Below are 13,288 nucleotides of genomic sequence, written 5' to 3' on the forward strand. Positions count from 1 at the left end.
AAATTTTTATTTTTTTTTGTCATGGAATATCCGCTTTACTCTTGGAATTATTCTTGCCCTACTTCAGAGCTACCTACACAATCTCTGGACATCCCAGAGTGACTGCATTTGTATGATGCTCTCTGCAGCTAATATACTTGAAAAAAAATCGCTTGAATTTAACCTCTCAAAAAAACGTTTGTTAAAATGGCCACTCGAGAACGATTGATCCACTTTGTTCAGAATGCATTTTGGGATTCATTAGTTAAGATGTGAGTTCTGCTAATCCACTAGACTATGGTGACAGTTATGCAGATCCGATCTTTCAGCACTTCCTAAACCTCAGTGCTAGTGTTGCAGATAGACCCTCCATCCCATTCCCTAACAGCCTAACATTAAAGGTTTGCAATTTTTATCCTATTTTTGATCTTAAAAAATAGTGCAATGAACTATCTCACCCATCTTCATGAATGTATGTCAAAATGTAGGCATTGGATGCATTGATTGAGATTTGTGTGGAAAAGGTAAGCTGGTTTGCAATGCAATTTTATATTAGGATTAATATGATGCTGATATCAAAATGACTCAAAAGTTTTTGCACAGTGAATTTAACTTTGGCGTGTGGCTACTGTTAAGTCAACAAACAAGGCACCTGTTCTGCCCATAAATGGGAATGAGATGAATGACTTTTTTGTTGGCTGGTTTAAGGGAGTCATTTCACCTGCAGAACTTACTACTCTTTGAATGGTTGATGCCCACCTGCACTGCATGAAGTGTGAACTAATAGCTTCATAGTCTGAAATAAGAGTATTCCACTCTGCTTGTGCTATTCAGTTGCCTCTGCAGTTGTAGTTTAGAATGAACAAGGCAACATACATACCTTTTGGAGGAACAGAGCATCACTTTGTGATTTCGTTGACTGCCTCCGGGGAGGCAATGCACCATTGATACTGATGCAGATGTTAATGGTCAACAATGCTGCTGTATTTCATTCTGCTTGGATGTCTGAGCAGTTGCTGTTGCTTGAAACCCTCCTTATGGTTCAAACGTGCTCAGAATAGTGTGGTAGATGCACCTTGCCTTTTTCAAATATGTGTTTTTCGAGGTGAGCGTTAATTTTATCATTGTCATGGCACCTAGAGGCTTTTCACTATCATGTGGGATTGACTGGTCTGCATTATCTCATTATCTGGTTTATCTCTTGTGAAAAAAGTTTATTACATTGGCAACATCTGGCACAACTTTCATATCCAAGGATGTTTAGAAAGACTGTGGCCAGAGCCTCTGATGCCTTCTTTTGGACTTCCACTAAGCCTTCTAGGATGCAGGCCATCAGGGACTTTCCACTTTGAGTTGGAATGTTCCTTTTGAAGTCTTACCTTGATTAATTCTGCTTCTCCCTCCTCCCTTTACAGAATGGACTCAGATTTTGACAAGGTACCTTCGCGAACAGCTGGCTAAAATTGCTGAATATTATCACGGGCCTTCTGGTCAAGGTCCTCCATCTACAACAACAGTGCCTCCGGAGGTGGATCAAGCAATAAAACAGTGGGAGTACAATGAGAAGCTGGCATTTTACATGTTCCAGGTAACTAGCGTATCCAACTCTGGATGTGTTCCTGGAGGCTCTGTCACATGGCCTCTTGCCTCCAACAGCCCCACTCGGTCAAATAGCATTTTCTCCCCTTCCCCCATCTCCATTGTTTTTTTTTAATAACTAGTAAGAGTATTCAAAGAAAATGAATAATCTTTTCACTTTCTTTTCATGCCCCTATGATTTTTCTCTTGGGCTATTCGCGGCAGTGTCCTGAAGATTAATCTTAAATTCCTGGACACTCCAGGACAAGCCTGGAAGTTGCAAGCCCTCCAGGTAACAAGACCATATTGATCAGGAGGAGCTGAAACGTCCCAGTCTCCTCTTCCTGAACTGAAGGGCTGGGGTACGATTATACAGCTTCTGACAGTCGCTGACCATCAATGATTCAATGAAATCAATGATTTGGATGCTGGGCCCAATTGTAATATTTCGAAGCTTGCTGATGACACAAAACTTGGTGGGAATGTCAGTTGTGAGGGGGATGCAAAGAGGCTTCTAGGGGATTTAGATAGGCTAAGTGAGTGGGCAAGAGCATGGCAGATGGAATATAATCTGGAAAAACGTGAAGCCATCCACTTTGGCAGGAAAAGTAGAAATGCAGAGTATTTCTTAAATAGGGAGAGATCGGGAATTGTTGATGTCCAAAGGGACCTGGGTGTTCTTGTTCATAAATCACTGGAAGCTAACATGCAGGTGCAACTAGCAATTAGGAGGGCAAATGATATGTTAGCCTTTATTGCAAGCGATTTGAGTAGAGTAGTAGGGACACTAGCACTGTGCCACAAGGTCGACTCACAGACACTAAGGTGACGGGTGCACACTGCAAAATTCAATGGGAAATGATTCTGCTCATCATTACTTCTGTAGCAGCTTGACATTGCGCATGATCTTTAGCCATCATGCTACTGCCATTTTGGGAGGGAAGAGATTTTGGAGTGAAAACGTGCCTTCCTGTGTGAGAGAGTCTTGTGTTGGCATTAACCTGAGATGATTTTAATTGCAGATATGATTTCATTTATCTTCAGTGCCTTTTATGTTGGGTACAGTCACAATCTGTGACCAAACCATGGCAACGCAGCCTGCTGTGCTAGTGTTTCAGGCTGGATTGAGGAGGAGTGGAAAGGAGGGCAGCACTTGTTCATTAGAATGTGGAGGAACACAACATTCTTTGTAAATACACGCTCAAGCCTCCTCAGACATCCAGTTAGAGAAGTTTTGGCAAGAATTGGACATGGGCAAGAATGGAAAGCAGCTGGTATAGCCTCGGACACCTGTTACACACTTTGCCTCATACTCAGTACCATCAACTGAATATCATGCGTATCACATAATGAGTAACAAATGTACTTCTGCCTGTTTGGCATGCTTGGCCATGTCCCCTATGATCCCCCTTCCGTTACATGGAAGTTGGTGATTAGATTTCCCAGGAATGGAAGCAGACAGGGCTAGCAAATTCAGGAGAGAACTGGATAAATGTTTGGAAGGAAGGAGGGAATTTTTCAGATGTTGAGACTGGCCGGATAGATTGGAGCATTCCCTTACAAGGCTGTGTAATTCCTATGGTGGCTATGATTCTGAATGTCGAAAAAGTACTTTCTACAAAAACTGGAAATATGATTTTAAAGAGAAAAGAAAATGTAAGGCGGTGGTGGGTTGCTTGGGAAGAGGAAAAACTAAACACCCAAGTTTTCTAAATTGACAGCAATTATTTCCTTGGGCAAATGTTGAAAGGGAGCGAGTCTTCCAGAAGGATTGTTAGGTAATTGCTCACGAGTTTGTATACAGACAAATGGTTTGATACAAAATTGCGTGTGATGCCAACATTTTGATAACGTTCTGCCTTTTTTGCCACTGTAAGTGTTAAGTGCAGAGCACGTGACCTTTGAACCAAGGTCTAAATTTTAAGAATGACCAGCTTATTTAAAAAAAAAAATTATGTCGCCTAATCTGGAGGTGACAAAAATGTGAATCATGGCGTCTGGACTAGATGGGCCGAGGTGGAGGTGGGCGATATTATGGTGGTGGAGGTGGTGGTGCAGAGGACTTGGAAACTTGCTTCAGCAGAGCACTCATGTTGTCAACAGTCTGGCTCAGCCTGAGATGGTGGCCGGGGAGGGAAATTGGGATGATGGAATTTGTGACTTGATGATTACCTCGTTCTTCCTCGCGCTTAACTGGAGGAAATTATGACATATCGAAGACCGGATGTTGGGCAAGTAATCTGATAGCACAGAGAGGTAACGGAGAAGTTAAGATCAGTGGTGAGAGGGTAGAGTTTGGTCTAATCAGTGCAAGCTGACCCAGTGCCTGTGGAAGCTACCCAAGGGCAGCACGTGGATGGAGGGGGCCAGGATTTATCTCTTTGGGAAGGGCTCCTGAGGTTAATGTGTGGGAGTGGAAAGAGAAATCATTGCTAGCGATGGTGCAACTTTATTCTTACAGGTAAAACCTGTATAGGCGGACACCCGCAAAAAGCGGGTGCTTGTCAAGAGAAGCAAGAAACTTGCAAGGTTATCTACACAAAAGGCACTCTGCAACCATGGTCACTCATTTAAAATATGAACTAGGGATAACCCTCAGTGCACCAAGCCCTATTACAACTTGCAACATGGGATACGGCCTGTTGCAAAGCTGCTGTATCTGTAATTTTCACTCAATTAGAATCACAGCCGCTTCCCCCTGCAGCCTGTTTCCTTTCTGTCCCCAGATTCCCATGAGATCAATGTGTGTCAGTCGGTATGCAATGATAATGGGTTTGTAAAAGAAACCAATTTTGTGGAACGTACAGCAGAGAGACTGCTCCCTCCCCGTGATTGAATGCTGCAGGGCTCTGTCAGGGATAGAGGGGTTTCTCTGCTACTATAGATGCTGGGTACAGAACCTCCCATTCTGCTGAAGATTTTGGCAGTACATACAATGACCATTTGAAAGCAAGAATGCGTACAAAAAAAAAATACAGTCGATGCCAAGCCCTAAGGTGGTCCATGAATTACAGGTTTCATCCTACTCTTCGGAGAATGCTTCTCACGGAAGAGAAAGTTACTGCCCAGCGCAGTAAAGATTTTCTGTCCCTCCCTATTGCTTTCTTTGGAAGATGGGTGTGATGCCCCCAACCATCCTCCAGTGTTGCACCGTGACTAGCTTGTTTATTGTCCTGGCCAATATTTATTTCTCAACCAATATAGAAGGATAGATTAAAAGCAAAATACCGCACGTGCTGGAAATCTGAAATAAAAGCAGAAAGTGCTGGAAAAACGTAGCAGGGCTGGCAGCATCGGTGGAAAGAGAAAAGAATAGGAAAGTTGGATTACCTGATTATTATTTCATTTCTGTTTGTTGGATCTTGCTGTGCACAAACTGACTGCTGTTTCCTACATTACCACAGTGACTATGCTTCAGAAAGTGTTTAATTGGCTCCAAAAGTGCTTTGGGAATCCGGAGGTCGTGAAAGGCGGAATATAAGTGCAAGTCTTTTTTTTTCTTTGTCTTTGACTTTCTTAAGAGAAATACTTGGGTTCCTAATAGGGGCCTGAAGGAGATGAGAAACCATCATGCTCCCAACACAATCACAAGATAATTCTCGAAGAGGATGGTCATTCGACTGATCCTAGATGACCCACCTAGAAAAACCCTTGGGCCCTCACATTGCTGCAACCATTTATTCCTTAAATGATTCATGCAGTTTTCACCACTGCTCTTTATTCCGTGTATTGATCGCTCTTCATGAAAGAAGAGTGATCAATAGATACTATCCATACTAGTCTTAACTTGCTTGAACCTGTGTCCCTTTGTGCTAACTCTTACAATTTAGTTTAATGTAATTTGCTTTAATTACCTTTTCTTTACGATATTTAGCTATCGTGTATGATATACCAGATCACTCTTGGGCTCCCCCCTTTTTTAGGCTGAAATGTCTAAGATGCTCCAGTCCCTTTCACTTGTTGCTAGGGACCAGTCTTGCAGCTTTCTCCTGCATTGTCTCCAGCATTTCAGTGTCACAGTGATCTGAACTGGATGAGGTTTTCAAGCTGTGCTCTGACCAGAGCACTAATGTTTGATTGTGATTTCTTCTGATTTACATTCATCTTGGAGTAATGGTATGCTCTGGTGTTCCTGGGAAGAGAAACAGCTTCTTCTATCTGCCGTTCATACAAGTTCACAGAAGCCGCTGTGTGCTTCATAATTGACGAGACCAACACTTCTTGCCCACCCCTAACCTCCCTTGAGAACGTAGTGGTGAGCTGCCTTCTCTTGAATCGCTGCAGTCCACACAGTGCTTAAAGTAGGGAGCTCTAAGATTTTGATCAGTGACAGTGAAGGAATAGTGTTTAAGTCCCAAGTCAGGATGGTCTGTGGCTTGGAGGGGAATTTGAAGGTGGTGCTGTCCCTGTGCACCTGCTGCCTTTGTCCTTTTATGTGGTAGAAGTGGTAAGATTGGGAGGTTTTGTTGAAGGCATCTTGATGAGATGTTACAGTATATCCTGTCTCTAGATAATGTGATGGAAACTTCACTCATGCTGGTTAACACTTCTTTATCTTTCTTTGCTTCTCGCCACAATGCAGGCTTGTGTAGAAAAAAAACAAATTAACTTGTCAGTTACCGCATAAGAAATGCAAAGGATATGCAAAAGTATTGAATGTTTCTCAAATGGCACCTTTAAATTGTACAATATCAATGTTCTAATTTCCTTGCCACCCATCCAAAATATGGTTTCTGTTTTGCATCTTGCTTGGTAAATGAACAGGTTTGTATAAGTTGTGGACTAAAGATGCTCTTGATACTCGCAGAACAGTAAAGATAATATTGGATGGTTTTATGAACTGGATCTTCATTTAATGTGCATTTTCTACTAGGATAGGTAGGACTACTAAAAACACGTTTAATCCTCTGGAGTTTAGAGTTACATCTGTCCCAATTAAATTTTACAAAATTATGAGCTATTAATTTATTTTCTGCACTGTACAATACATTATGGTCACCATAGTTAGAGTTGACTGACTTGCAGAACTTCCTGGTGCTAGTAATAACGGAGTGTTGGATTAAGAAAATCCTCGATGCTGAGAGAAATTTACAAATGGTTTTGTGCAGGCTTGATATCATGTGGCTATCTTGATTCCTTATTAGATATTTTTGCAGAAAATAATGCAGAAGCTTATTTAGATTACCCCTTGATACTGGCTGATGCAACTCTCCTAGTTTTGCAGGCCCGGGTCACCTCTGATGGGCAGTGGGTAGGAGCTTTGCATCTGCAATATGATGGGTGCAAACAACTGTAGAGGCTCTGCCTGGCCATTTATTTGTCAGTACGTCTCAAGTGCATAAGCTCTGCCACCTAGAAGGACAAGGGCAACTGGGCCATGGGAACACCATCACCTCCAAATTCCCCTCCAAACCATTGAGTCAAATTCCCGAAATGCCCTACGTAACAGCACTGTTGGAGCACATTCACCACATGGACTACAGAGGTTGGGGAAGAAGGCCCAACAGTATCTTATCAAGAGCAACTTAGATGCATAATAAGTGCTGGTTTTCTTAATGACGCTCATATTCTCAAAAAGAATATAGAGAAAATTATAGCCCTTTTTATATTACAGCCCTGACTTCGGCTCTGCAGTTTTAAATGGCATGGGAGTGGGTGGATCTAGCTCAGGGGTGCATTGCATGCTTCTCGAAGCATGAGTGATGCTTACAGCATCAAATCTTTCAAACTGGCAAAAGAAACTATAAGTGCTTGGTGGCACCATAGTGAGTGGCAGCACAGTATTCACGTTATTCACCTCCTCCTGTTAGCAAAGAACATGTGAGTCAAAATGGAAAGTTACGGTTGTGACTTTCTTTATACGATTGTTTCTTGTTAATGCTGGGGAATTTGTCAAAGCTGTGCAATTGGAATAGATTAAATAACAGCAGGAGCCCTGCCACGTTACAGAGCCGCTTCATGTAGAAGCTGTTCTTCAGTATAAAGGGGGATGTCAGGGCAAATCGGTTGGAAACTCACAGCTGTCGAGCAAATGGGACTTGAAAAAGGAGTTTTGGCTTCAGTTCCCCTTTTTGAAACTGAACCGTTGACAAAAGAATTATTATTAACACACTTTCTGTTTGTCTCTCTCTTCTTCAGTTGGTTTCACCTTTAGTAGAATATGTTTGTTTAAACAATGTTTTGTTGACTCAGAGTGATGGGGGAGGGATGACTTGCTGGGTACAGTTGCTGAACTATAACCCTGTGTTCAACCATAAAGCATTAAGATTTTTAAGCGATTCTGCCATTTGAATTAGCATGCTCTGATTAAATTTGTTCAGGATTGGGACTTTTACTCCATTCCCCATCCTTCACATTCATCTTTCTAAATGCAAATATCCAAAAGCAATTAATGGAAAAGACTATTTCTTAGCTTCTTTGCATGGTAATTGTGCTTTGCAATATTAGTAGCAAATGCACTTAGCATGTTCGTAAGAAATGGGGGGGAACCGGTTGTATCGTGGTCATGGACTGGTAATCCAGAGGCCCAGGCTAATGCTCTGGGGGTACGGGTTCAAATCCCACCACGGCAGCTGGTGGAATTTAAATTCAGTTAATGAAATCTAGAATTGAAAACTAGTCCCCGCAATGGTGACCATCGATTGTTGTAAAAACCCTTCTGGTTCACTAATGTCCTTAAGGGAAGGAAATCTGCCATCCTTACCTGGTCTGGCCTAGAAGAACGTGGTTGACTCCTAACTGCTCTGAAATGGCCTAGCAGGCCACTTGGTTCAAGGGCAATTAGGGATGGGCAAAAAATGCTGCCCTTGCCAGCGATGGCCACATCCCACAAAAAAAAATGGGATGCTCTTTCATTAACATGAAAGAATGAATTTAAAAAAAACAAAGACATTTCTTTGCCGGTCCTAGCAAAGGGTTAACCCCTATTGGATGAGCATGTTAATGGGTTTGTTATGAATATTGCACAGCAGAGTTTCAGCCCCCACATCTTTTAGATGCTCTGCGTGCGTTGTTCGTAGGCTCCTGACTTTGCCGCCTCCACCCACAATTCCTTGTAAAAGTAAAACATGAAAGACTATAGGTTTCTGTTTTTGGGGCACAAACGGATTGCTTTTGTGTCTCTTGTCATATTTGTCACAGCCCTTGGCTGTGAGCCACATGAGAGCACGTGCTGCTGTTTGAACCTATGATCATGCTAGCGTAAAATATGGCCTAATTCAGCACTAGAGGTTGATCTGTAATGTATTGACTCAATGAAGTGAAAATTAGGAAAGTAACAGACTGTTCCCTCGTGTGCTGAGCTACATCAGATTAGTTAGCAGACAGTTTGTCTTAAATAAGCTCCGAGGAATAGCCACCGACACCTTTCTGGGCCTGCAGTTGGTTCCTTTTATTTGGACAATATACTGTGTTTAAATCCAATTCTACTTAGACAAATATTCTAAAGATAGGTGCAATTGCTGCTTGTGTTAATTTGCATTCCGCCAGACCCAACACATGGATGGCACAGAGAAGCAGAGATACATAGAGAATAATTAACACAAAAAAGATTATATATAGAATCTTGATATATTACTTTAAGGCTTTTCTACTTTTTTCTCTTCATAAAAACTCTCTTCTCAGTCCCAATACCCTCCCCAGCTGCACAAATGTGCACTTTGTTTTCCTGCACACGCCCTTTGACACCATGAACATGCCTATGTGCTGACCTTATTGTCCTTGCCTTGTGCCCTTATGCTGCTTGGAGGCAGAGAAGATACCACACCACCAGCTACTGAATTGAGGCCTCAATAATGACAGCTCATTGTTGATGGAGCTGAATAAGGAATTCCTATTGGAAATGTGGACATAGATGTTGACATTGTAACTTAACAATAGGAAGGTACCCTTACATTAGTGTCTGTTACCAAGGTTACTATGCTCTCCATCATTGCTATGTTCCTCTGCCCTATCTCTCCCATGTCATTCCCCTGGTCTCACCCATCCTGAGGGAAATGCTAGCGAATTTCTTATTCTCTTACCATCTCTTTATGCACCCTCTCTTTCATTCTTGTGGTGGGGGAGGGAGGATGGGAGAAAAAAAAAAGCATTGATAGGGCTGACTTGAAACTCTATTCCTGCTGTCTATAACTGCTGTTTCTCTCCATCATTTGTTCCTCCTGCTCTCTCTCTCAGTCCCCCCCACATTCAGCTCCCTCACTTGCCCACTCTCCCCAGAGGCCCATAGCAACTTGAAATAGTTGTGGAAGGGGTTGCTGGTGGACTGGTAGTGATAGTGGACAGTGAAGGGCAGGCAGAGCCTGTAAAGTGCTGTAAACAACCAGCCATAAGTGGCAGTGGGTGGGCAAGTAGCACTAGAGGGGATGAAAGGCAGTGAAAGAGAAAGTAAAGCTTGGTGTCCCACTTGACTTCTGGAAGACTAAAAGCTGTAACAGGTGTATATAGTAATTCTGTAGGTGTGATTAAAATTGTGACACAAGCAAGTGAGTGTGCAACATGTATGACTTTTCATATAAATATGCACTGCCTGTTGCAGTATTGGCAATAATGCTGTAATGTCAACATTTCTGTCCACGTTCTAAGGAGAGTTCTCTATTTGGGAGGCGGCGGCACAGTGGTATTGTTGCTGAACTGGTGTTCCAGAGACCCAGGGTAACGCTCTAGGGACCTGGGTTTGAATCTCACCACGGCAGATGGTGAAATTTGAATTTGATAAAAATCTGGAATTAAAAGTCTGATGGTGACCATGAAACCATTGCCGATTGTCGTTTAAAAACCCTATCTGGTTCACTAATGTCCTTTAGGGAAGGAAACCTGTCGTCCTTATCTGGTCTGGCCTACATGTGACTCCAGACCCACAGCAATGTGATTGACTCTTAAAATGCCCTCTGAACAAGGGCAATTAGGGGTGGGCAACACATGCTGGCCTAGCTAGCGATGCCCACATCCCATGAATAAATTAAAAAAAAAAATTCTGCTCTGTCAGCTATGGGCCACCACAAATCAGGCCTCGGTCTAGTAGCTGAGGGTGTGTTTGCATATCTGCGTCTCCCAGCAGCTTAATGTTTAACACCGACGCTTGTGAATGTCCTTTGCCCAACCATCCTCTCGAAATTCGTTTAAGTTTTCAATATTTAGAATGATTTATAAAACATTTTGTGACTGACTTTTCATATCCAGTCCTGTGTTCAATGTGCTATTTCAATGAATGTTTCCATTTTCATTGTTCTAGTTTTGACTTTCCTCTCTTTGGCCCTCACCTCACCTCACCCTGGCCCCGCTCTTTAAGAACAGTGGGCAAAATGTAGGCAATTTAGCAGTAATGTCATATTTTCAGAACGTGGATCCATACTGTGCATGAATTGCAGTTTATTTTCTGATATCTTGTCATTTTAAAAGAAAAGTCATACAATTGCCTGGTTATGTTCGTAATGACCCAGTTTCAAATCTAAATTACATTGTCAAATTCTTTACCATTTAAGTGCCTCGACTCTCCCATCTCAGTTCAGAATGCAATCACCTAAAATCACTGTTCCTATCTTTTTGGTCCGGAACTTTCCTTGTTCGTCCTCCGAAGCGAAGATGACCGGTTCGTCAACTGGAGTGTTTGGTAGGGTTCCGGTGGGCAGATAGGTGACCGCTAAGGCTGATTTGACACCCGGAATGTTCTGCCCTAAATAGGACAGGATACCGCAGACCATTGAGTTTTGGACGAGTTGCTGGCTCGGGATTTCTTCTCCTTACATTTTCTCTCTGCGTCTGATATGCACTTGTGTTTGAAGGAGGCTGCACCCTTTTTTTATTTGATTGTGCTCAGGGGCAAGCTTCTCTCAGGACTCGAAGTTAATATCAATACTCCTAAGTAAAGCCTTCAAAGTGTCCTTGTAATGCTTCCTTTCATGGGCCACGGGAGCACACCCCAGATTCGATATCTGCCCCCTCCCCGCTACAGCAGACTCACTTTGGTAAGTGAGTGTCAGGCATTCTGGCTACATGACCAACCCAACTCAGTTGTGACTGCCTCAATATGGTGCAGATGCTTGGCATACCAGTTCTGGTGAGCACCTCAGTGTCTGGTATTTTGCCCTGCCATCTGCAGAAACCTCCAAAGACAGCTCAAATGAAAGTGGTTGAGCATCTTGGCATGATGCTGGTACACAGTCCAAGTCTCGCATGTGTAGAGCAGAATGGGCAGGGCTAATGCTCTATAGACTTTCACTTTGGTAGGCAGATTTACTCCTCTTCATTCCTGGATTATTGTTTGAAATCTGCTGAAAGCTACACTTGCTTTGACAATTCTTTCCTGTGTCTCGACGTCAATAGAGACAGCTCGAGAGCTGCCCATCTCAAGATGACTGTGTAACTGAGCGCTGTGTGAAGTTCTATTGATAAACCTGTGTTTGCATCGAATGACCCATCTGTCTTCATGTTGCTATGCCAAGGCAGTCAGTTAAATTCAACAGTTTGAGATGCATCATTTCTTTCCTCCACACTATAATCCTAAGCAGGGCCATTTATTAACTGTATCATTGGGTGGGTTTGGTTTTAGGCAGTCATTGGTATTGATGAAAGGTTTCCATTTCCATAACGTTTATTTATACTCCACTTGCCCTTGGAGATTAGTTCATTGCGAATGGTACTGACCGAGCCCCTGCAATGCATCTTGCAAGTTTCTACAATTTTTGTGCGATATGCTACCCGGTTACATGCATTAGAAGTTCTTGCAGGCAGTAGGAATGTTGGGATTGAAGTTGCTCGCTGTCATTGTAAAAGATAGTGCATTGATTTGCTAAGCACGAGGAACAGAAAAAAAGAAGCTTATTTAAACTTGCATTCATGCCATGTTGTAGGATGGGATGTTGGAGAGACACGAGTATTTGACCTGGATCCTGGATGTCCTAGAAAAGGTCAGACCGGCAGATGATGAACTCCTTAAGTTGCTGTTGCCCCTAATGCTCCAGGTAAGCAAAAAGAGTACTTCTCCTTTCCTCACTTTTAAACAGATATAAAATATATGTAGGTGGTTATGAAGAAAATAGAATAAAGGAAAGCCCATCTAGCCTAACCAGTCTGGAGTTAGGGATTCTTGGCTTCAAATTATCTACATACCTCGATCGTCAAAGTGCTTTTTTAAAGAAAAAAATTCACAATTTTTGTTGTTTGATGAGCTTTGCATAGAAACTAAACAAAAAGTTTGGTGATAAAATGTTCTCAGGTTGTTTAAATTTCTATTTAAAATGACACACATACATAGTTATACTTTTGCAGTTGAAGGATAACTTTTAGGTAAGCAGTCACACGGGTTTCTGCAATATTTAACATAACAGCAGCCTTGCCTCCCTACTGCATTCTATAGACAGCTTCACTACTTATATTGGAGTGAGCCAGGCTTTCAGTGTAGTGCATCAAAAGGAAGCATCCCATGTAAAAATGTTGTTAAATGTTTCTAACAAACTTCCCACAGAGCTTATTGTTGTGGCTTAGCACCGGCATTTTATGGCTGGGTTTGAATCCAGTACAGTGTGTAGGATTGAAGGGCTCCTCTCAACTTGGAGGTATTAGTTCTGTGCCAGCTAAGTTCCAAAGTTCAGTTTGGTTCCACTTTGGAAGTTGATTGTCAATCTGTCCCTTATTTGTCAGCGATTATCTGTCTTGGTTGCGAGGTGACTAGGGATGACTAGCCTGGGAAATGGAGAATTCATACTATTCTGATGAACTGAGGCTTGATAGA

At 42.4% G+C, this 13,288-nt stretch overlaps 1 protein-coding gene across 1 annotated transcript in view; it reads left to right on the forward strand.

Moving 5' to 3' along the window:
• LOC144693984 (mediator of RNA polymerase II transcription subunit 12-like protein) overlaps positions 1–13,288 on the forward strand; it is a 590,784-nt gene that overhangs the window by 81,063 nt on the left and 496,433 nt on the right. Inside the window, exons 6-7 of the mRNA XM_078564267.1 lie at positions 1,395–1,567; positions 12,408–12,518. Of these exons, the coding sequence (XP_078420393.1) occupies positions 1,395–1,567; positions 12,408–12,518 (284 nt within the window). The remainder of the gene's footprint in view (positions 1–1,394; positions 1,568–12,407; positions 12,519–13,288) is intronic.

The sequence above is a fragment of the Cetorhinus maximus genome, chromosome 19 (assembly GCF_964194155.1).
Source record: "Cetorhinus maximus chromosome 19, sCetMax3.hap1.1, whole genome shotgun sequence".
NCBI classification, from domain to species: Eukaryota; Metazoa; Chordata; class Chondrichthyes; order Lamniformes; family Cetorhinidae; genus Cetorhinus; species Cetorhinus maximus.